General features: G+C 35.4%; 1 protein-coding gene across 1 annotated transcript in view; it reads left to right on the top strand.

Annotated features, from left to right (window-relative positions):
- The window catches only part of LOC100891561 (A disintegrin and metalloproteinase with thrombospondin motifs 10), a 53,177-nt gene that overhangs the window by 17,823 nt on the left and 9,106 nt on the right, over nucleotides 1-26,248 (top strand). The window contains exons 2-15 of the mRNA XM_030996820.1: nucleotides 2,536-2,596; nucleotides 4,035-4,330; nucleotides 8,246-8,441; nucleotides 16,236-16,414; nucleotides 16,879-16,968; nucleotides 20,548-20,696; nucleotides 21,942-22,097; nucleotides 22,454-22,585; nucleotides 22,940-23,093; nucleotides 23,555-23,644; nucleotides 24,086-24,301; nucleotides 24,699-24,816; nucleotides 25,206-25,354; nucleotides 25,844-25,967. Coding sequence (XP_030852680.1) covers nucleotides 2,536-2,596; nucleotides 4,035-4,330; nucleotides 8,246-8,441; nucleotides 16,236-16,414; nucleotides 16,879-16,968; nucleotides 20,548-20,696; nucleotides 21,942-22,097; nucleotides 22,454-22,585; nucleotides 22,940-23,093; nucleotides 23,555-23,644; nucleotides 24,086-24,301; nucleotides 24,699-24,816; nucleotides 25,206-25,354; nucleotides 25,844-25,967 — 2,110 coding nt within the window. The remainder of the gene's footprint in view (nucleotides 1-2,535; nucleotides 2,597-4,034; nucleotides 4,331-8,245; nucleotides 8,442-16,235; nucleotides 16,415-16,878; nucleotides 16,969-20,547; nucleotides 20,697-21,941; nucleotides 22,098-22,453; nucleotides 22,586-22,939; nucleotides 23,094-23,554; nucleotides 23,645-24,085; nucleotides 24,302-24,698; nucleotides 24,817-25,205; nucleotides 25,355-25,843; nucleotides 25,968-26,248) is intronic.

Here is a 26,248-nt window from a genome sequence, read left to right as displayed (position 1 = left end):
GACTTAGGATGATGAAATTAACGGTTTACGCCCTGTTCTAGGATCTGTAACTGGAGAAGAGAACATTAGCTAGGTGCACAGGTACACTAACCTGGTCTCGATGCCAGGATACCCTTTTCTAAGACCATCAGTCTTTCCACTGGGTCCCATCATCACCTTGTATAATTCTCCTTAAACATTTTTCTTCTTAATATTTTTCAAATTCGTAGTCAAGATCATAGTCATGAGCGAAGAGAAACGAACGATTTAGCCATCACAAGAAGACAGATAAAATATAGAACAAAAATTGGATCATGGTCTCCCTCCCTGGTCAGTTCAGGAAGTTTGGCTGATATAATGATGACAAAACCAACCGGTTTTGAGGATACTAACCCGTCACGTCTTTAAATTCTCACTATAGGTTTAGTGATAGAAACAAGAAAACAGAAAACAGATGGATATGAGAACGTGTCTGCCAGAACTTTGTACCAATGGCGGGGCGTTAACAGAAGCGAAGCAAGGTAGCTCTCTAACCAAGACGAAAGGAGTGAAAATAGGGAAGAGGAAACTTCAAAGAAAACTGCGAATTTTCCACCAGACTGGTCGGAATACACGGTCCCCATGAGGGCATGTGAAAACATGGAATGCGATCTAACAATTCAAATATTACAAAATCATGCAGCGACTGTAAATATTGTATCAACCATGGCTCGTTGGGTCTGGAGTGTTTTGGCCAAGGTCATGGAACAAGAACATAAGTACCGCTCTCTCTCTTTCTCTCTCTCTCTCTCTCTCTCTCTCTCTCTTTCTCTCGCCCTCTTATTCCGATTCCCCTTTTCTCTTTCTCTTTGTCTCTCTGCTCTATATGATACGTTTGCCTGTGTCAGCGTCTTTCGCATACACAGATTCAAGTTCACTCTTATATTTTTATATTACCCTTGAGACTGTAATTCAGACAGAATTCATCAATGAAATATGAAGAAAAGGATGAAGGCGATGCTGCAGAGTAACGATGGAAGTATACAATCAATGCGTTTCATTATGCTTTGGTCGGAAATAGTGAGGAAATTAAAAAGACGAACGAGTCCATGAATTATTAATGTGATTATAATAGTTCGTGCTTTCTGGATAAAACGAATGAATTAAAAAAGTATTCAAAAAACACATCTCACCTCTCTATGGCGCTTTGCCATTTAGTAATGAATAAAAAAAACGCGGAAATGAGAGGGTTTTAGGAATGTATTCCGGCAAATCTCTTCTTCACAATTATTGTATTTAGGTATATTGCTTACTATTATTGTAATGATACAGATGAAATACCTTTACTTATTCGAAAAGTTCAATGAATCAAAACGAAATGCGATTAGCTGTTGTTTGAATACTGGAAGGTGAAGGGAATAGCAATTTCTTTTTACAAGAAATCTTACCAAAACCTTTGGAAGTGTGCCATATCCGATTGTGTCTAGTCTCTCATCAACATTATCAAATATCGATCATCTGTCATCGTATGAATCAGGTATCGTGTCTTCTGTTTAGCTCTATATGACGCTGTGTCTTCCCATCTCTCTCCTGTCACTCTAAACTACCTCTCTCCCTGAGGAGCTTTGAGTTCATCAATCGGGTATTATCAGATTAAAGGCTCATTTATTTAACATTCGATTGCGCGTGACCGATTTTAGACCATCGGTTAGAGAACGTATTCCCGCCTTGCTTCGAGGGTCATACATGGACCATGTATGGATTAAATGCTTTGAAGTTAGATATACGCAACTACTGTTGATGAAAGCTTCTAATATTTGTCATCTAAAGTATATCAAAAATTCCGAGCTTTAGGAAAATGCTTGAGATTTAGAGGGAAATGACTTTACATTATTTATACATGTATGTAAGGCACGTCCGTCTATCCACAGAAAGGAATCCTTTCCAAGGTTATATCTATTGCAACGTTGCGAGGTCACCAAGTATATAAAAGATAGTAATTATACTTCTTTACCCATCTCATGATATAATGAAATCGACTTTGAAATATTATTTAAAGATTTATTATTGGGATAACAATAACAACGTCATGAGTACATGAGTCTTCCTGATGTTTAGGCTTCACCCGTTGCTAATTAATGAAATGTGTTGTATTTTATATATACAGTAGTCAGCTAGCTTTGCTTTATGCCTTTTTTCTGTTTGTTTCACCTTGTGAGTGTGATTGCTACTTCTTCCCTTACTAAAAGAGAAGAAATGGCCTCTCGTGTTTCCTTTGGTGCATTATTTACACTCCGGATTATTTAATCGAATTTTGCTGTATAATGCGGCTAATGATAGAAACATTGTTATGCTATAATGTTTATTATTATACTTTAACCGTTTTTATAACTCAAATTATTTACGAATACATTAACATGAATTGTATGTTTATGCTTGTGAATTTAATTGAATTGAATTTGAATATGAATGTTTAATGTCAATGAATATGATTTTATAGTGAATCATGTATACAGTCTTGCATTTACCTGGTATCAAATAATCTTACAACTATCAATATGTTTTCTTAATTTTCAGAGGCGCATTGACTTATCTGAGGAAGAGATTAATATATACACAAATCATCAACATATAGAAGGTGAGAATTATTTCATTTTGTTCTGGATATTAAGCTCTTTGCTCGTCTTTTCAATACATACCTTCTTGATTAAACGTGTACCACTTTACCCGGCATATTTAAACAAAACACCACTATTATTATTATGTTTCCCCTTCCAAAGTGTTCAATTTTTCTCACAAGGAGAGAGTTATACTCTTCCTCTGTCTCTCTGTCTCTGTATGTTCATATCTTGATTTTTCTCTCGTAGCCCTCCCCCTCTCATTTTCTGCTTCCGTATCTTATTTTGTTTTGTTATCCCCGCATATGTTGTAGATTGCATTTATCAATTTCGCTTATATTTCCATATAAATTAAAATAGAAAACAAATTGATCGTAAACCCTCATAAATCTCGAGATTGATGCAACCCATCAAATTCTGTTTACTTTCAATTATATTTAAGGCAACCGTACATTTTGACAATTGTGTGTATATGGACAATGCGACATAAAATATATAACGTGTTTTCAAATTGAATTCCTGCCCTCTGCAACTTAAAACTCCTCTTGTTTATCTACAATCACAAATCTGTTATCGCCACAATCATCTAAACATCTCTTCATTTAAATACCCCAAAAATATAGCCCTTCCATATTTGTCATTGAAATTGGTGTTTTATACTCCTTATCATAAAAACGGTAGTAAAAGCAATTGAAAGGAAGAGTCTAAATGCGTATGCCAGTGGTTATGATTTTAGTAGTTTTGCTATCAAGTTGATGACAGACTTTGCAGTAATTGTTAAAAAGTGACCATTTCCATTCAATCTCTCAGTCAACAATTTTCACGCTCATTTTGCATTCATCCTGCTGCACGTTGACACGTTCTATCCAAGCATATTTATATGAGGATGCAATCCATTTCTTCAATATCCTCATATGTCATTACCTCTGGCTTTGGAGAGTCCCACTGTTCTAAAAACGCCCGTATGACTCGTTCTGATTGGAGCCAGAATTAGGTTATGGTCATTATATTAATCGAATTCTAGTCAGACAAACTTGGCAGCTATATGAACAAGTTTGACGCATTTTGTTTTAAAAAAAAACACATTTGTATTAAAGGCTTGCATTAAGCTCCTTACCTTTTCTCTGTATTTTGTTTACCCTTTTACTGCATTTAAAAATTATTTCAACCTCTAATTTTATGTTACCATGGTTACTAACGGCTTATCATCTACCACTAATATCTGTCACTCCTAGATATGATTTCATAGAGCTTTTTTGCTTGGAAAGTTGCGATTAAGTGGAACTCCGAGTGTCCAATAACAGCTCGATTCTGATCGGTTGAAAGCAGAGTTGGGTTTGGTTTTGGAGTTGCGTTTATTTGCAATTATTGTATGCAACACAAACCATTTTATCATTATCCGTATATACATGATTTTTTGTTTAATTATTGTTTTATAATTTTATTTTTATCTTTCAGATTACGATATCTTTTCACCAACATTCCATAAATCTGCAATACATAAACGAAGTATAGACTCATTACCAGCCCATCCCAGAAATCATGAAGTCAAATTTAGCGCATTTGGTGATGAGTTTCATTTAAAACTGGAAAGAAACGTCTGGCTACAACGTCGAGGATTGACGTTGGACAGACTAGGGGATGGTGGAGTGATACAAAGAGACAGATTAGTCAATGGAGGCTGCCATTATTATGGAAAGTTAATATCTCACAGCAAAGCATCATCGGCATCTATCAGTACTTGTAAGGGTTTGGTAAGAACATTTTGATTAATTTTTTGTTTGTAGATTATTTCTATATGTTAAGCAAAAATATCAGCGTAGTGTCAAAACTGCATGCAGTTAAAGGCAACTACATTATTTCTCTGATTAATCATACATAAGACGATGTATAGTAATATTTGGGCCTTCCGATATCTGGTTTTCTATCTAAATAAAATTATCATACCCTTATGTTCCAGTTTGAATGAATTACATGAACATGTTACTTACACATGTGTCACGTTTTCTCATTTCAAACTATTAATGACAGGCATGTACTTATTACAGCTATCAACTACTTTCCAAGGATTGGTCTTCTTAAACCGTAGACAGCTGTCATACATTTCCGAGACTAACATTTAGAAATGAAAGCCGTGATTCTAAATTTCAGCAACTGTCAGAAAACCGCTCCCAAAATCAGCTTTTCAAACTCGATCTTAACTATGAAGCACATGGCTTGGACATCTGGTTTGGTTTAAAGACCAATCCGTTAAACATCCAGATAACATCCTATCGACCCCATACTTGTCATATCGGTAATACTTCGTGGCAGCCTACTTTCCTTAAAATATAATTAAAAATTCCTTTTCATAATTATTTTTGGCAAAAAATGTATGTCCGTAAGAGACGTTCGACCCTGTTTTAATGAAAGTTCATGTAGGAAATATGCTACCCGCCCCATTTCTTTTGAGCGACCTGTTTCTGTGTTTTATTCATGGTGCTTTTTAATAATCGAGATATAATTGAGACATCCTCGGGAAATTCAGGTTACAAAACTAATTAAAGAATCAAATAAATACAAGTTTCTGTACTTGCACTTCCTTATGTCTGTATCACGACAATGCTTATTGTATTGAAAGACGTAATTGTATTTCGCTGTTTCATTCTCTCGTCTCCTTGGTAATTATGTAATCAAATGAAAGAATACCACTTTTGAGATGTACGCATTCATTCATAATGTCTATAAGTTCAAGGTTGACCATTATACAAGTCCTGGGCCCCGTTTCACAAAACTTGTCATCAGTGACAAATGACAGATTCTGTTATAAGCTACTGAAATCCTCGCTTCTGATTGGTTATCAGCAGATTTGCCACTGATATTTGTCATTTGTCATTGAAAAAAGGCTTTGTGAAACGGGCCCCTGCTGTTGAAAGTGTACGCCCACACACTGAACGAAAATATTTTAGTACAAGAAAAGGAAAAAGCAATTCTCCATGTATGCACACATCATGGTTTTATACATATATATTGAACAGTATCTTTCCCTTGTGTATGATTTAACTCTTCGGACAAGTCGAAGAGCTTTGTTCATTAATAATCAATCACATGGTAATGTTTTCAAATTATAAAATATGACAATGCGCAGCTCCACCTTTTTTTAAATGAATTACGAAAGCCATAGACATGATAGAGAAAACTTCCACTTCTTCATATATCAGCATGTGGACTACACTCTTTTACAAAAATCTGTTCTCTTTGAACGGCTTTATTTCACACCTTTTAAGTTGTTATTTATATTTTTGATTCTGAAGAAAAGCCGCTGAAAAGGAAAGTTTCTATTATTCACCTACTGTCACTATGAAAGGAAAGTGAGAGTTCAGAATTGGTTCACCTGTCTCGTAAAAAGTCTCTTATATCACGAAACCGTGAACTCTTGCTCCTTTAATCCTTTAAAACTTAAAGGTAAAGACCAGTAATGGTCATGCGATTGCATTGTGAAAGAAACGTTTTGGAATCGATCAGAAAAGGTTGATCATCTAGCATCTAGCATCTGCAAGGTTCTGGAATCATCAAATTGATAAGAAATTTGGCCCATTCTTCGTAAAGTTACAAGCACTATACACAGAAAGATGTATATGGGACTACCCTATCTCTCTCACACGACCATGAGAGAAATAAATTTACCAAATATATGAATTAGTAGGCGGTTTCCCGGCAAATTTTTTATCATCATGTATTAGTCAAAACATATTCTTTCACATGATTGGTAATGAGAGCTTCCATTTCATTTTTTGAAATTGGGGCGTTACCAATACTGGTCTTTACCTTTAACCATATCTTTATGGTGTTTAAAGCCAGAATAAATGCCAAACTGCTTCTAAAAATTATACAAGAAGTGCTATATTTAAACATGGAATGACATTCAATTCAAACTATTATGAAGAGGGGTGTTTATTCTGAGAATGTGCTATTTATTTATTTTTTAAGTGTACGAAACCTGTACGGAGGAAGATTTTATCTGAAGAGTTTGACCGCGAATTCTGCATGAATTGTGCATATCAAATTCAATCTGATTTCCCTTAACCTCCATCAGTCTCATCCACCAAAAAAATCTCAAGGATTAGAAGAAACGCCTGTGTAGAGGGAATAAAAATGTGTTTATGGAAACTAAAATGTCGAAAACGATAAACGATTTCCTTAGACTGGTCCACTTTCAGTGTCTCAAGAAGTGGGAGATACGGAAATTACCCTGGTAATGTTCTCAAGTCCGAAAGTTCATGCATATCAAAATAAATTACTTTTATCCACTCTCAGGAAATAAAAAAAGCTTTACGATTGTACATGTCTTTATGAGAGCAAGTTATCAGAGTCGAGTTATGAGGAGGAGGAGAAGATATTTTTTTTTATCTTGCTTTCTTTTTTTCGTAACAAAACACACCCCCGATTATCTGACAATATTCACTGACTTCAAAGTTGGTTTATTCGCTTTTTTTCTTTATTCGTTCTTTTTTTCTTCTTCACTTTAGATTTAATTCCTGTATCTTTCAAGCTGTCAATTCTTTCATCGAATTTCAAGTTTGCTTGCCATGCTTATATTTTGTGTTAAAATGATTTAGTCACAATCGGAAACTTTGTATAGCTTTATAGCCTTCTTTTCATACTCCAATGTTGTAAGATAGTCAAGATAGTGTTCTCTATTCCTGTATTGGAGAGCTGAATACAAAATATCCGAATGAGGTATTTCCTGCAACCTCCAACTCGGAAGATTCCAATATCACGGTTCATTTGCAATGAACTGGTCATTTGACTTTGAACCCAAATTTAGCCAAACTGCCTCAGGTCAGGTCGGAGGCAAATAAATTTGTTTTCAAGATTTAAGATTTTAGATAAATCATCCCAAGGATAATGTCCACTTGGATTCATCCAAAAAGCAGCTTTAATCATATCCTCTTTGATAGAATGTTTTGTGTTATTCGGATGCTATCCCAGCTTGTCAGTAATTAATGCTAATTGATACAGGACAGTAGACAGGGTGATGTCGTAACGGTTGTCTCTATTAACATTAATGACATGAATTCCTTGCAGTGTTTTGAGTTCCTTTCACGATTCCTCTTAAATTACGATTCCATTATCTTAATAGGGCCTTTATTTCTGCTTTATACCAGGTTATTTTCTTTGGGTCTGCTCAATATTTCAAATACAATCATACTCTGCATCAGCAGAGGTTCTTTACGACACATGTTATCCAGCCTTCAGACTTATTCTTCAATACGACTGAGCTAAATTTATTAGACTATATAGCCATATTTCAGTTACTAAATCGCCAATAGGCCAATGTCGTAGGAATTCGAACGACAAGTACATTTTCTCTCTCTTATAGTTTTGGAATAACAAATGATATCAGTCCTATTTCTATTTACAACACCGCTGCCACTGCTGCCGCAATTGAACGAACGTATAATTTTATAGAAAAAGTAACTGAATAATGGTATAACCGTGATCAAATTACATTGCAAAGAATTTAAAAAAAATATAATGTTAACATTCTAAATCACTAAAGGGCAATTATCTCAAAAAAATTAAACGTCTATTACAGCTATAGTCATAGATGCAAATACTTGAAACAGTTGCTTATAATTTATATAACTATACCTTTCATCTCTCTCTCTCTCTCTCTCTCCAACCAGAGGGGTGTCATAAGCCATGGAGATTCGGAATTTTATATCAAACCTCTTGAACATCACCATGCAAACCGGATCAGAAGAGATTCGGATAACCGACATACCAATCCGCATATCATCTACAAACGGATATTCGCCAAATTACGAAAGACAACTCCACAAGAACAGGAGCAACCAACTGAATTCTGTGCCTCGGAAGATCGTAAGTACATTTCACTTGTTTTATATTTGACTGATCTGCTATCTACAATTCGTATTGATTTAGAAACATGAATCCACATGCACCGTTACAAACCCTTTAGTACACAAAAAGATCCAGATTAATATGAAAATAACCATACCTTGACGACGTCTACAAGGTCTCATTAATGCTCATAATTTGTAAATTGTCATCATATTTTGTTCGACCATGAAGCGGGAATGAGAGAATTGACATGAACGGATAATGCTATTACAATGTATAGTTTTCTAACTGACTTATAAAAAGACCGTGTATTATGTGGTGTCTTAAGGGAGACCTTTCAAGCAGCAAAAGGAAAACCTCATTCGATTAACCGACGGAATACTTCCCTCCCACTCCCTCTATTTATAGACCTTTTCCGCAAATAGAATCTCACTTTTTGCCTGATTCTGTATCAAATTCTAGACAGAGCATACACATGACAGCTCACACGACCAATAGAGCTTCAATTACTTTATCGTCATCCCATCCATTATATGGCTAACAAAACATGGATCATATTGGAATTTCAATAATTTGCTTCAAAAGTCTTTCTTTACAATTATTATGCATATTTTATTATTATATCTATTTCATATCATTTGCTCGCTTACAATGTGGAATAAGCTGTCATCAGAAGAAATGAGAAAAGGGTTCAATATTCATCAGATATGCCAGGAATTTGGAAAGACACAATTCGTAATTGAAAACAGGTCTTGAAAAAAAAATGACAAAAATGAAAAGCGTATCGATTACTACAATAGGATATTGGTTATGACATTGTCGTTTGACTCGTGCGAGGTCAAAGGTCACGACGTGTTCTCATCAATCATCAATATGTTATGCAGGTAAAATGAAAAATTCAAACAATGTGGAACATGAGAAGGCTCTACTATCATGTTTTAAAAAATGATCTACATTCTGCATGACGTCATCTACATGTACTATATCCCAAAAGAAAACAAAATATGTAGATTATCAATGGTTCTCCCAATTCCTTATTTTTCATTTTAAACTACCCGTTCTTATGACGCCTATATCGTTGCTATGTTGGTAAAACATTATGGATCCTTCTTAACCTGATCATTATTATCATCCGTTAAACCCCGGCGCTAAGCTCTGTCTGAGCTTGACTCTTTCAAAAATCAACACTATTATTAGCTATTAGGGAGGTAAGAACTTATTTGGGGCAATTTCTTTAATTTTTTGTTTGTTTGCTTACTTGTTTGTTTTATATAGCGTTTGTTTTTGTTGTACTGCGCCCAAACTTTGCAATCTCCCCCTCCCCCTATTGCTGGTTACTTCACTCGACATAAAAGTATTAGTTCAGTCATGGAGGAGAACTAATAAAATGTTTTTAAAAAGGTATCCCTTTTGTATTGGATGAGGCCACTAGTTCCTGATTGGTAGAATGTTATGAAGGATGTCATCACGTCTAAGGTGTCTATCACGTCTAGAGATCTGATATCCTTGTTGATGCTTGGTGTGTTTGTGATCCACTGTCCGTCAGCTCTGAAAACACAACGATAGATCAGATAAAATGGCGGCTTAATCATCTCCTTCTGGCATTGTTCTCGTTGGACTGAGTTCCAGGGTGCATCCGCTGGTGTTAGTCACTCTGTCAAGTTGATGTCTGAGGGATAAATGTTTGTCATGTCAATCTGTCAATCAAGACACCATCAGACGGACATCGGTTACCATGGTAATATTGACCTGGGAGAGGCTGCCCTCGAGTAACAGTTGGAATGATTCATACCTTCCAGTCATCCCAGACAGAATTCATTCTTCAAGATATGAATGGACATCCGTAAATCTACAAGACTGTCAATCTACTGACAATATCATTTAGGTCATCCGAGAACAACATTAGATCTGCCACAATCGTAGATGTTTGTATACAAGAACAATGTAAGGCGACGAGTCCATCTCGTCTCGCGTTATACATCCAGTTCAACATCCGCGACGACTGACATGTTGTTACCATGGTTACGAAAGTGGGATGAAACCAAAGAGGAGACAGCGTTCGGACCTCTCTTGTCCTTATATCAACTACCCAGTTTGTGAATTTTGTGCGCTAAGTGAGCTAGCAAATAATTCGACATTGATTACAATGACAGTATAATATCGTACTCTAAATATTCTAGAACTGATAGTACATGAAAACTACAAAGAGACGACCTCACTGCCTGATCATGAGGTCCCCCCCCCCCCCCCCGCTCGCCCCGTTAGCCCAACAGATCAGAAATCAGCTCCTCCAACTTACTCCTTGGACCCTGAAACCATGCATGGACCTCGTATAGTACCAAGCGTAATCCTATGACCTAGATACATGATCCTGATTGGCTGAAAGTCAAGTCACGTGACTATCGGAGTTACACTTACTCACCAAGCATGAGAACTCTAGAGATTTAACGTGTTTTATTCCCACAACAATTGGAATATTTCTTTTGGAGAGGGGGGAGGGGTGATGGGGGAGGGAGAAGAAAATAGGGTAAATAACTTATAGAGAATGATAAAAGTAAGATTTGTTGAAGGTAGGCTATTGAATATAATGGGGTCAAGATTTGACGTATATACGGACAAACATTTAAAATCGAAACGTATCAAGTGATATACGTATAGGAAATTGGCATGATGGAGAAAAGAAATGTACAAAGACACTTGGCAATGGTGTTAGTTTGTCAATATTGTTTGGGTGTGTCGAGAACCCCTGCATGTTTATCAATTTCAATCCATACTATTAGCCGCATGTTGGCAGATGCAAAGGGGAAGTTCTTTGAAGTTCTTTGGAACTTTAGGCACTTGATCAAGCCTTGTAATCTAGATTCCACATGAACTATAAACATTTCTCCGAAGTAGATGAAAATGCTTCTTTTGATACTTTTTCACAAACATGGGTCGAAATGATTGATACATAGATAGATTGGAGTTTTCGTATCGTACAATTATCATTAGTAGATCATAGTGATTTGTATAGCAGACGGATCCACGGATTTTATTTTTAGTTGATTAATTTATTCACCACACATGGGTTGGATTTCTCTTGTCAGCTAATAGCCCTTTTCAGTTATTTATTTTTTATATCAACCTGATATTACCCCCTTTTTTGCGAAAGAGAGGGGGAGGGGAGATGGGAATAAAAACGCTTTATTCAAGATGTAGAGATGTCTTTGTTCTCCTCTTCATTCCAATAGCCGATGAATCATTATGTATTAGGTATGGACTTGTAGAAAACAAATTATTCAATTTCCATAATTAAACCGAATTCCCTCTGTGAGATTATGGATAAACATGCGTATTTCCAAATGACTGATCCTTCCCTTAGCTTGTATAAGACCATGATGCCAGAGGCGACAAATTTTCGGCTGCTTTAAGACCCGAAATGCATCAGTCAAAGAAGTTTGTTTCTAATGCTAGATCTCTGAATAAGCCTATTTTGACGTTCACTCCTAACTCTCGGCTTAATGTGAACGTCATACCCTGACACCGTGTTGAGAAAGTTCACACATTTCTTAATATGGGTACAGGAAGTCGATTTACTGGGAGATTATATCGGCTACAAGGGTTTACCAATTGTTCACCAATTTAGTAACATAATGCAAATGGAAGGCCATATAATTTGCTTGTAATGAGTGTTCCTATGAAAATGAACATCTTTCTTGAATGCCGTATTTCAGAGAGTTCATCACATTAGTGCATGTAGATTACGTCGATTACAACGAATAATTTCACGGTGTTTTCACTGCTGATTGAAAAGCAATCTAGAACTACCATACTTCAAACATATTGAGCACGATAAATACGTTTTGAACATTATCATGAAATCTATGCAACGAGAAACTACAAATTTGTAGCGATGATATAAAGCAATGAATATGCGGATTCTTAATCGTGTATGAACAGGGTAGATATTTCATGTAAAGTAATTGAAATAATACGGAATATGTCTTCAAATAGCCTCTTGTAAACTTTCCATATGAGAAATGCATATATATTTTTTTTTTTTTTTTTTAAGTCATTTTTATTCGAAATGACCAACGATTCATTAAAACTTTGAAGCTATTAATGTATTCAAAACTTAGTTTTTAAACGAAAAATGATATCTTGACAAGATGTTCAGTCCCCGGCGTATATATATCTTTTAGTTATTACAAGTCATTACTCGACATTCAAACTTCATCAGAGTAACACATTTCTATCGGTATGTTGTGTGTTACCGTGATCTATGAGGAACAGCCTCATACTTCCCAGAATACCATGAGCCTTCAATCATGTGAAACCCGTCATCGACCACAGAGTCGTAGGGAGCTGATTATTCATTGACCTTATCGCAGTGATGTCTTATGGGATAGCAAAGGAATTGAAGCATACTTCCGCCCTATGAGTGAGGCAAACCGACTACATACCAATGTACCCGTCCGAGATCATGCTCTCGTTTACATTCTAATATTAATTCCATCACTTTGTAAACAACGTCAGTCTAGTATATAATGACATTCTGTTACATTATCATAATAATTGCCTTATTTTTTTAAGTAAACGATGAATAGAGCAACTTTTCGTGGATCAGAGAATAAGGTTCATTAATAGTTGTTTTTTGTGAGACGATATATTAGGATTTCAGTATCACTTGTATGTGTTTATTTTTAAGAGAACAGCTATTTATCTAATTTGGTATTGAGAATCATCTTCAAATTGATTACAGTATATAATTATGAACAACTGAAGAGATATCGTCAAAGTTTAGATGTAGGTCACTTATAACAAGCTCGAACTAAAATGTATTATTTTCGATTTAATCAAGTTATTGTATGACCATAGATTGACCTCTGTGAATCTTTAGACCTATATTTCCTTGATTGAATGATCCCATTTTTGTTTTATACGTTCAGGGTCTTTTTAGTTCAGCCTAACTGGGACTAACTTTGATAGAATTTGATAGGATGCTCTGAGGAAGCGCAACAAACCGCGATGTTTCCCCGGGAGACGCGTTCTTCTACTCTTCCGCTGGTTCCCTCGTTATAGTCACAATAATGTAGTAACCGAGAGTCAGCTAATTTGATCAGGAATTATCCATCATGTCTATTCCGCCATCGTAAATTATGTTCGTCAGCTTGATCAATCCACCCTCTTTCTATTCCATTTTTTGTTCCTTCTTCTTTTTTTAAAAGATTTCTCTAGGTTAGATTGACCAGAGTTTAACCTTATGCTATCAGAGGATTCAGATGTGCGTGATGTGGGTTTGTGGCTTGTTGTACAGTATAGTAATCCCAATCATCACCGTCGAATTAGACTTCACATGTTTTAACGAATTTCAGCATAAATCCTTAGCATTTAAAACAATTTCTCTTTCCTTTGTTATAAGGTTTTGTAGATTATACCTCAGAAGAAGAAAAAATATATGACTGTATACCGAAGTAGATATTCATATCCGTGAGTCCTCTACCTATCATTTAGGATTTTGATTATGTAAATAATATATATTTTTCTTTGAAGATTTTTTGTTTTTGTTTTTAACTATCTGTGACTAATCTAGATGGTCTAAACCTCATACTTTATTCAAAAGCTATTATTAATTCTAAAAGAATTTACCAAACAATAAGAATGCTTTACCATAGTCTTTTGCAATCGTAAATATATTGTAAATAGCAATATGTGGCATTCCTTTTTTATGATAAATATTTGTTTCCAAAAATCAGTGAACAATATTGTGCATCTACTATATTTGAGCGAAAAAATACTGCCCTTAAGAAATCGATTAAAATATTAACAATAAAAATCACTTCTTAGAGGAGAGCCGAAAGTGTAATTATAATTTGGTACACGTAGGCCTATCTTATATTTTAAAGAAATGTAATGCTGATTAATCAAATTGTATCCAATGGTAGCTTGATATGACCTTGCATCGCCCATGGATTCATAATACTTTCTTCGTCACTGCAAGCCTCATGATCAATAACATATTTTTTCCCAATCGCTATTGCATGGAGCTTCTTTTGTCCGAGGGGAAAGCTTTTAATTCATAGCTTCATTCTATTGAATATTCGTTCGGTAGAATATTGAGTCATTCAATGTTCTTGTTGTTCATGGCCTTGCTGGAAAGCAGCTTCTATAGCTGATAGCAGGCTTTTTAATCGTGATTAAAGAAATAAAATACAAAGAAAATAAAAACCATGATACTACAGCAGAATATTTGCCCCTCTCTCTTTCTCTCTCTCTCTCTCTCTCTCTCTGTCTCTCTCTCTTTCTCTCTCTCTCTCTCTCTGTCTGTATGTCTCTCTCTCTCTCTGTCTCTCTCTCTCTCTCTCTCTCTCTCATTAATCTTTCTATCTATATCTATCTCTGTCTCTCCCAAGTCGTGTTCAAGCTCATAATGTATATTATTATGTATATCATAATCTCACTTCGTCGCACAGTTTGAGGTAGCTTCTCATGTTAAACATGTTGCCAACTAGGAGCATGAAATGTGTTGAATGTTCCAAAAAAATGTGATCTTGACTGAGCTTGTCGGAAGCAATATCGGAAAGCTGCGGGATATTAAGCTGCTAGCTTCAACCCGGTAATATATCCATCTATCTGTGTTTCCGAGTGATTACAGATGATTACCACGTACTCCTGAGACCTCGATGTCAAAAAAAATGTTGTGAAGTTTCAGATTTGATGACGATATAAATATGTAAAGATGTATTTCTACCTTGGCCGTCTATCAAAGATTGTTTGAGTTGGAACAAACACTAAGAGGGTGATAGCAATCGTATCAAATTAGAACAAAAAAAATATTATATACCAACACAATATTCTGAATCTTGGACTTTTCTATACAGTATCGTTCATTTAATATAGTAAACTTGTAAAATCGAATATGATGTATTTTGCTTTTTTTTACTTCTTCGTCTCCTTCAGCGCTGAACAGTCAACAACCTACAGTGTTAATGAACATCAATAGAATATAGATTGAAATACTTAACCTTGCGATCCCTGACAAAGAATCCTAAATTGCTTTCATTTTGATTAAATAATTTCTATGGATGGCACGTATTAGGGTCAGATAGTTATCTGAATGATTGATGGTACATTATATGACATGTAATCAAGGTTTTGAAATAGAGGATTATCAGGTAATCCTATTCAGATCAATATACTCCTATTTTATGTCAAGCTTGTCTTAGAGACCAAATATCAAGTTGTAAGTGATTTACGTATTCCTGTGTGAAGAAATATCCCGGAGGAAAATTATCTGAATGGGTTATTTTTGGAAGATATTGGAATATCGATAAGTGTAGATAGTATAGACGTGGGTGAAATGCTATGTGTGAAATAGCTAGATGATTAAATAGGGAACATAAAAGAAGATACTCGTGAATATATGGTCAAATACAATTCACACAAACAGGATATTTTTACATTGCTACTTTTACCTGATGAACTTACTTTTGTTTTTAAGTTGCCCAAACATTGTCGAGCATGTGTGCAGCGCTTTGTAACTGCAAGGAAAAGGCGCTATATCAAATATCTTTTGGATTGGATTGGATGAAGTGGTAGTATCATGATAACGCTAAATAGCGACTTGAAAACTAAAGTAAATATTATACTATACACTTTCTATTCAGTGTATTTAATAATTTAATCCATTTGTATCTCCCCCCCCCCCCTCTCTCTCTCTCTCTCTCTCTCTCTCTCTCTCTCTCTCTATCTCTACACTATCGCCTATCGCCGCCTCCTTTTTCTCTTTTCTCGCCTGGCCTATTTCCTCTACACACGTTTGCCTACTTTTAGCGGAATCGTCGAACTCGGAGATCGGGAACTATACCCGTGCGCCTTCGACGATGATGTCGTCAATGGAAGACGTGTACATAGGTCAGAAGTACCTGGAGTTCATGGTCATGATTGATAAGAGTATGGTTGAATTCCATGGTGATGACGTCATCAATTATACCATGACGCTGATGAATATTGTAAGTTCATTGATACATTTTTATTTCAAATTCAGTATTAAAAAAAATTAACATTTACAATGTACATATAAAATCAACTTAAATATGTGAAACAAAGTAATGACATTTAAACACAAATAGTTGGAAAATGAAATAGGGTGTATTAGTAAAAGCCCATGTGGCAGAAGTATTATGAGCTTCCGGAGAAACCATTACATTGTTATTCAGTTTAGTTTCTTTTTAAAACAAATAAACTACCATGTGAATCAACATTGATAACATGCCACGAAGCTGTTACATTGAATGTGTTTATCGTAGAGTTAGACCAAAGCTAGACCTGTATATGAATAAAGCTTGACTGACTCGTTCATGTATGTATGTATCTCTTGGACTTGAGTTATCTTATTGACATGATTACCATTGGAATGAAAATATGATAGACCCCTATAAGAATATTATAAATCATAACTTTTGTTAAATTACAGGTCTCAAGGAGATTCGCAGAGCCTTCATTAGGAGTTAGCATGCGATTGGCTATCACCAAGTTCATCATTCTCGATACTGATACACCGATGGTAAGTTCATACTTTATATCACCAGTGAGTAGAACCCAGGCAAATGACTTTGACAAAGATCTTGTCCCTTGTTCTAAACATAAAATGAATGAGTGATAGAATGAGGGAGATGGAAGGGGAGGCTTGACAATAATGGTAGTTCGGGAATCCTTCCAATTAGACAAAAAAAATCAGTGTTTGGAACGCTGCTGGGACAACTTAGCACTACGAAAATCAACTAGTGATAATTATGTTACTGAAATGATTGTATAATTAATTTTCGATAGTACAGCTTACAAAATAATGAAACCAGAATTCCAGCTCAAACTAAAAACGCTTTGATAAACATTGTAATGTACCTTAAGTATTTCTATGGGAAACTTTTTTTTTTTAAATCTTTAATTTTAGAAATTTAATAATTCAAACTATAGATTACTATTTCTATTCCAAAGTTCTGTCTCGATAGTGCCAAGCGTACGGGTATTATGCTCATCATCACTTATTTCACTTTAGGAATATAAGGATCATATTTGTCCATTTCAGATAAATGAATGTCTCAACATACGAACATGAGGCACCTGTATCACTTAACATACTATCCAAACCACAGGTGTCCTGATGAGCTAAGTGTCATTGATACATTATATATCTGAATCATCTAATCAAATTTATCCAAGTCATTATACAGACGGATGAAGTGAAAAGTATTTAGAGGTGTCATAGCTTAAATATGAATCTCGTGGAGGTCAGTTGATCAGTAGGGATGGATAGACCTTGGGATGATTTTAAATCATAATACTTTGTTGTTATGTTATGTCTTCTCAGTGTACTTCCTAATATTTCGATGCCTAGTCGTTGATTAGACAAAGATATGTTTCGGAATGGATATCACAGGATCATCATCGGCCTTAATGTAAAGCAAGGACAGTGACTTTGCATTCATGGAAACATTCAAATGGCTCGGAAGTACCATACCTCCTCATGACATGCCGCGTCAATTACACATGCGCAGTATAAATTAATATCACGATATAACGAGTGTAAATAATTATGACAGGTATTGAATTCATATACCGTTTTAAAAATCTTGCAAGATGTCTTGACTCTTAGGAAAGAATGATAATGATGGAGGTAAAAAACTTTATGTAGGTATTTTGTTTGATAAATTTTGTTAGGTCTTGTTTTATTTCCAGAGCATAACTTGTTGCTAACTTGGAATACTTTAGACGAACCGACGCCGAATGGAAATCAATTTATTCCACCTCTTTCTCTCTCTGTCGTCTGAGCTTCCTCCCAGGTGAAAGTAGATTAGGTGAACCATAGGTCGTCACGCCCTCTGTCGTCTCAAGAGGCGTATTTCAATTTTGAATAATTTGAGCCTTGTTTTGTAATGAGTCTAGACGGATTCCCTGTATCTTAATTCATTGAGTATTCCTCCCAAGACTGTGTTGAATTAGGCCGAGGTGGTAGAACTATGTTATTGACAGTTCAAGAAATGGTTTCAGATCAACTGTGATGAACACCACAATAGGACGAATCAATTAACAGTGGTACATGTACTAATCTGTGAGTAAATACTTGTGGTGGGCGTGTTATAGGGGCAAAGTCGAATGAGAAGAGGTTTTAAGATCAACCACTCCACCCTATGCTTGTATAGAGAGAATATAATAAGGTAAGACGTTAGAATATTCATTCAATGATATGCAGTCAGATTCCTCTTTGTAATTCTATTTTCGCATGGTTGTAATGATAGACAAAGTCATATTTAAAGTAAATTCCCTAGTCAGAGCTCGACCTTCAATGATTTTTGAAGTCGGAAGTTTTGACCCAATTCCTCAACTCGTGTGTATGTCTGCTCCAAATTGTTGTTTTTCGTACTTAATTTTCTTTTGCATAATGTGGCTTGTAAATATGACTCGAAGCTTCAATGTTTTTTTCGTCACTATGTTCGATCAATGTTGATCTATTTCCAAATGTAACTTTCTTTACCTGTCGTTATCTATTTTGTAAATATTTTTAATACATATATTTTATGTTGATAATACTAATTTTACAATAAAATTACCAAACATTTTCTCACTCAGAAAGATTTTCATTTCCTTTAACAATGACGTAGTAGAGCAAAGAATTGTGTATGTTAATTAAGCAAGATTTGTGAAAACGGGGTCGCCGATTTCAACCAAAGATCACGCTTTTTATGAGCCGAGCGGCGTTTTTGTCTGAGTGAAATTGTTTGTTCCTTTAACTAAATACGTATTCGAGAAAAAGCAGTGCTTCAAAGGAGATGCTGGACCATACAAAGGAGTTTTTTATTCGTTATTTCATCAATAATTGTAAATGATACGAATGCATACAAGTCTTAGTTGAGCAACATAAAACATTTTGGTATGCTACGGCTGATCGCGACAAAGAATGAGGATTGAATCGTCTCCATCAGCAGTCTAACCCGCGAGAATAAACATCTGTCCTTTCATCTGCTTGGGGCTTAAACCATTCACAATTATTGCTCGAATGTTTTCATCCTTTGTATGTGTGTTTACGGATAATATAAATGGTTCGCACACAAAAAGGTGTTCTTTTTATTGGGAGCACAATACTTAATTCACCCCTATCAGCTATCAATCATCTACATAGAAAGAATTATAAGTTTCGACATGTTTTTTCATCTAAAGAAATCGACACGGAATTGTAAGCCTGCAGCACATTGCAATCATGATAAAAGCAATCATTTTAACCTGCATAATAGGGTTTACTCAAGAGCTTGTTCAAAGTTCCGATAATAATCAAAATGAAATAATGTTCAAACTTTTTCTTCTTCATGCACTTTTTTCTTTGATAGTTATTTGATTGAACAATTATCAGATTACATCGCTTTGGGTCGTAGAAAGTACACAGTCCCAGACAGTACAGCAATCAGTCACCACAAGTTCACTTTATGCTATTCAGATGCTCGATTTTTTTTTTTTTTTTAGCAAGAACCAACATTATTTTATTCATAGAATTTCTTCCTTGTAAAGTTTAGATTTATCATCTCAAGAGACGTTTCATGTAATTAAACATTTATTATTCAACCATAGTTATAAGATGAATATACTCCAATTAGCAAGATCAGAGACAGTAGCGGATCCTTGGAGGAGGGGAAGGGGGGGGGGGGGCTAAATCCTATCTTGCATGTCTTCATCAAATATGAATAGACCTCCCCCCCCCCCCCACCCTCCCACCCCCTTTGATTTATGCCTGGATTGATTTGAGACCCTCGAAGGCACCTGGAATGTTTCAGACTTGTGCTCCCCTCCCCCTTCCTGCCCGAGAATCCTGAATCCGCCTCTGATGATTCATGTTGTATGTAACTTGTCCTTGTCCACGTCTGGGGTATACTATGGATACTCTGGATACACCGTACTCATAATAATTAACCATGTATTCTTTAATTAATTTTGGGTAATGTCATGGAGATAAATCAAACCAACCAACCTTCTGTTGAGAGTCAGAAGGATGTTAACTGATGGTAAAAGCATGTGCGATAACACCCTTTTGGCTCTTAACACTACATCCCAGTCTTATTAACTATGACAGGTGTAACTACATTCTATATTACAGGTGCAGTCTATCACAGGTCATAATATTAGTCTAAATGTTCAAGCGAACGGACCTCAGCTATTGGAAGAGTTTTGTCGCTGGCAAGCTGGCTTTAATCCAATCCATGATGCTCATCCTGAACATTGGGACATCGCTACGCTCATTACAAGGTAAAATATAAGAATTAGAGTTGATGATTGATTGATTGATTGATTGATTGACTGCATGGTAGGTGCCTTTTTAATGTATGAAGGATCATTTTATTGCGGATTGGTGAATTGATTTAGTGCGAATTAAACAGTAATTGTTGTTTGGCAAATCGACTGTTTGGTTGATTGCTAGCTGATTACCGGTGGTAGGTCAATTAATAGACTGACTGTATTTTGACTGATGTATTGATTGATTTCATTAATGTATTAATATTTCTGCTTTTGATTTGAAATGATAATTATTCAATATCTGCATTTATTGGGATTGATTGGCTGAATCTTTGTTGTATAAATTATTTGCTTAATTGGTTGTGTGGTCTGTTAGTCTTTCTATCTTTCGATCAAAGATTGAGCCCTTATAATTACATTCTAACAGTGAAAACGGTCATATCACGTTTTCCATGAATATGACGTCAATGTGTATACATATCAACACCAACTTACATCTGCTAAACACACGGATCAACAAAAAATGATATCGTCACTGTTTCTACTCTAGCCCCATAAAAGTCGGTAAATTGTGACGTCATGATACACTCCAGTACCCGTATGTGGTGACGTCATGATTTCCAGCTTTCGTCAGTAGATGTGGACTTATCATGGGAATCTGTCGAATATCACAAATATAATCCATATTCTACGGTTTAAATATAGGGACATGGAGATAATGAACAATAATATTATGTCCATGTTTAACACCTGTGGATAATGAACGCGTGGGTCCGCCCGCGATGTAAACAAAATATTTCATATTTAGGAGCACCCAATTCAAATTCAACTATAAGATATTTGTTATATGCTGCTCTGTTATGAACATGTTTACTCCAACAACAATGTTAAAGAATTTATATTGATACGTAAAGAATTGAATTGAATTGATTTAAATTATCAGTCTTTTACATATTACAGTCTTGTCCAAAAAATGACGAGAAAGCGATTCAACATAGTGTCACAAATTGTATATCCGTGATTCCTTACAAACGGTATTTGATAATACGGGAAGTCAATGGTTTCATTGTTATAATAAAATAAATATTGATGTTTTGTGTTTCTAATTATTTAATTGACTTGAATGCCGAATGAATAAACACGTGCATTGTTTAACCTCAATGATGACATGTGCATGGCTAGTGAATGATAGATGTATACAAAGATATCATTCCTCGTCAATCTATAAGTGTGATATATTATTTTTTTTCTCTGCAGAAAAGACCTATTTAAGCTATCTGGAACCTACCGTGATACAAACCTTCTTGGAAGGGCATACATCGGGACTACATGTCAACGCTCATTACAATGTTCAGTGAATCAAGATGATGGACTCACTACTGGATCGGTTATAGCTCATGAAACAGGTCACAAGTAAGTCTTTTCTAAATTTGTTCGAAGAAACCTGAAGTATACAGGCAATAACCATGGGCATCTCGTGTCTCAAATATCTTGATTTTATATTTTGAAACCATATTGCATCAATTAATGTTAACAAAAGTCTATTCAAACGTCGGGATAACAAGTAGATATTGTATATAATTCTTAAATAACCATTTTTAGTCATTATCTGCTTATAAATTTTGAGAAAAAACAACAAGTTAGATAATGCTTTGTATATGAAGTCGAGATGACGGAATGTTGTCATGAGATCTAGACTTATTTCCATCAATTCTTCCAGCAAGTTTTCATTATATTTCATTCGTACTCTTTCTTTCTTCCTAAAATAGTTTAAACCTTCATCATGACCCTGACTATGGGTGTAATAACGGACATCATGTCATGTCTTCAGCCAGGCCTGTCGGCGTAGAGTCATTCAAGTGGTCGGTCTGTAGTGCACAACAGATTAAAATCTTTCTCACGTAAGTGTTATCCAGAATGATATTGTTTCATTATCCTTCTCCTCCCTGTAAAGTTAGTAATAATACGTCCATTTATATGACGCAGCTACTATATGGATATACTCTACTGCGCTTTACACAAAGTATCACGTTATTGCTCCGGCTGTAGCTGATAGTAACATAACAAGTCACTTTTTTGTTAATCTTAACTGATTTTGCCAAACATGGTAATGTAAAAAGCTTTGATTAATGATTAATTGTGTAGTCTAAGCCCCCCTAAAAAAAATCAAATAACGTTCTTTCTAGAGTTAGGACATACAAGCCCCCTCTCCCTCTCTTCCTTGATGGTTCGTTTTTATATTTTCTCTCCAACAGTAATCGGTTATCTTCTTGCCTGAATGACGCACCTAGTATTGATGACCCGGAAGTAGACTTGTTAGTTGTGAATGATCTTCCGGGTAGACGGTACACCTTGAGGGCCCAGTGTCAGTTAGCCTACGGAGCTAGCTCAGCCGTCTGCTCCCAATCTGTAAGATTCAAAATAAATATTGCCTGAAAATAAAAGATAAAAACTGTCCTTCTATCATTCAAGAAAAACAATATAAAACGATTATTACTTTGAGAAAATTGAAAAACATATCAGTAATTGATGAAAGCGAATTTTTATGACTTCTCAAAAAGACAAGTATTTGAAGAAAGAGTTGATTGAAAGATGTGATTGCAAATTTCTAAGAAATGCAAACTTTGTTTCTGTTCTTTTTTTAACATGCTCCACTTTCGCTCACATAAATATATTACTCTCACTCTGATCTCGAAACGATTCAATCTATAAACCGCAGTACTGTGTAATTGTCTTTTTGCCTTAAATATTTACGTAGTTTTTCATAATAGTTGTAGTTGTTTGTAATGTTTATGACTGTATGCTTCCACGATGTGCCTCTCTGTCATATCAATGTGTTAACATTATTAGATGTTTATTACATCCAATAGGTGTGTGGTAGTCTAGGTTGTCAAGAAGGAGGTTTCTGTCATTATTCTGGGATCATGATCATGGAAGGAACTACATGCGCACCTAATAAGGTATCACATTTTATCCATTTTATTAATCAGCCAATCAGAATCAATGATTTATTAAAGATAAAACATCATTGGTCAATTCATGAATGCATTCGATCATGAAACTATTTGCCTGTGGTCCAAATAAGGTTTCGTTATTATTTATGTCATTTACCAGCCAATCACAATGTTTCATGAAAGGTTGACTCTTATAGGTCGATTTACGAATGCAGTAGATAAGAAAAAGATATTGATCAAAACAGCACATCTGACGACAAAATTATATTTATAAAACTATAACTTTTGTTTATGCTTATTTGTATTATATGGCTGTTGGAAGAGTAAATCATTGAATCCGAATCGGGAAAATATGAATTATTATGATTATGATTACTTTTGTTTTTTCGTTAATACTTTGATTTTAATTATAATTCAACCCGCATTCTTTCCCTCTCTACCATGCAGTGGTGTATAAGCGGTGAGTGTGTCTCGACCAGTGATGGTCTACCTGGACCAGTGGACGGTGGATGGTCGGACTGGGAAGCTGAGTTCAGTCAATGCTCGAGATCGTGTGGGACAGGGGTGCGAGTTAGGAAGAGGAAATGTAACGACCCAACCCCTGTGTATGGAGGGCTAGCATGCGAAGGGCAAGGACGGGAGGTTCAGCTTTGTAATATGATGGTAAGATTAATCACAATACAAAAATAGAATTAGAAATTGATTGAGTTTCAGAATGGATGACTTTGCATCAAATGTGCCCGAGATTATTTATTACAGATAAATCGGTTTTAACTTCGATTTCAAAATATGCTCCAATTCAGATTATTTTTTTTATTTTTTTGCTGACTATGACTATTTAAATAATGTCGTAATAATTTTTATTTTGAAATTTTGAAACTGACATTTGAATTCCAATACTGACTGGTGCAAATACACACCCCTTTATTGCGAAGGACATGTTTTCTTTTATGTTTAAGACTATACTATCCGATAATTTATGTTGTCAATGTCTTTGAATTTGCTAACTATATCACAATATAAAAACATTGTAACTATTGTTTTTTTGTATCGGTTTCAGCCATGTCACAATGTAACGTTGGACAATTATAAGAATGAGCAATGTTCTGCAACAAACGGCGTTCAGTTCAACAATCAGTACTATACATGGAGGGCCTTCTTATCTTCAATCATTAAAGGTAAACATAACATTGAGTGGCGTAGCTACTCAGGCAAGGCCCCCCTCCCTATCCCTTCCAACCATCTTCTACCAATGTTCCCTCTTAGGTAGGATCCAAACTACAAAAGAAATTATTTTTATCTCTTGTTTTATTAACGTTTGTATCCCTGAGAGGTATAAGGCACATGCTAATTTTCTAAGTAAGCAGGACGTAAGTGTGCGATAGGTAAAGAATCCATGAAATTATTCTAACTTATGCTCCGGATTAACAATTTAAATCACAGACCTTAGTACTAGTCAAAATCTTTTTATTGCATTCTTTAACGTTATAATAGCATTGAGGGACACATATAGAACCCTTCAAAAGCATAAAAATTATGACAATGTGTATAATTTTCCCTCACTCAGGCAACAACGTTTGCAAGCTCCAATGCATATCGAATGCAAACTTCTATGCTCTCCGTGAACCAGGGAAGTATGCAGACGGTACACGGTGCTGGCATGATGAAACAGGAGAACAAGCTCTTACAAAAGCATGTGTGGACGGACTCTGTAAGGTAGGACAATTTGCTATTCATAGAACATTAAATATTTCGAGAGCTTTTAAAAAAATAAAGCACATTTTCGATCCAGATGCAGTAAAGGGAAGATAGACGAGCTATTTTTTTTTAAACATTTGAATACCTTTTTCTTCAAACTAAATTTAACATCCTTTTATACCATCAATGATCAAACCTCGCTTATATATATTTTGTACGTATAGTTTCGAAGTGATTATTAAATTTGATAAGACTCGTTAAAAAATCTTATAAAGTGTTTTAATGTAGGCAATTTGACACTCAAGATGAGCTAAAGTAAATGGTACCATATAGACAACAAAAATCATGATCATTTTAGTAGAGCAATTTTCTTGTCGAAATGCTGTCAACATCACATTTTCCCTTTCGTATCAGTTTGCTTTCTTACTTTACTCATCAAAGTCATCATTGAAATGTGAGCGACTTATTTTACCCTCCCCCTCCCCGTCTCCCTCTTCTCGTTTGTAGGAGTTTGGTTGTGATGGTGTTACGGGTTCTGGACGTATCAAGGATGTATGTGGTCGATGTGATGGTTCAGGGAGGACGTGTAAGAGACACGTAGGAAGAATCAGGAACGGTGGAGCCGTGCATGGTAGGTTATACAAATTATATTTAATTACATCTTTCAGTCGGTTAATATATTACCCCTTTTGGTCAAGAACTCTTGCAATGTTTACACCAAGTGAATGTTTATTCCTCAGTCACAAAACTGAACCGACTCCAAAGCAACGGTAATAGTAAAATCTTGGTCATTCTGCGTAATCTAATTGTATCTTGTCGGTGTCGCCGGGTGTCATGCTAAACGTAAAATTATGCCTGACACTAAACAAAAATAGTTTATTCTATTACAATCAAAATTTTAAAAAACTTGAC

The sequence above is a fragment of the Strongylocentrotus purpuratus genome, unplaced genomic scaffold, assembly GCF_000002235.5.
Source record: "Strongylocentrotus purpuratus isolate Spur 01 unplaced genomic scaffold, Spur_5.0 spur5_contig_857, whole genome shotgun sequence".
Classification (NCBI taxonomy): Eukaryota; Metazoa; Echinodermata; class Echinoidea; order Camarodonta; family Strongylocentrotidae; genus Strongylocentrotus; species Strongylocentrotus purpuratus.
The sequence above is the reverse complement of the archived record's forward strand: the minus strand, read 5'-3'. Positions and strand labels throughout refer to the sequence as shown.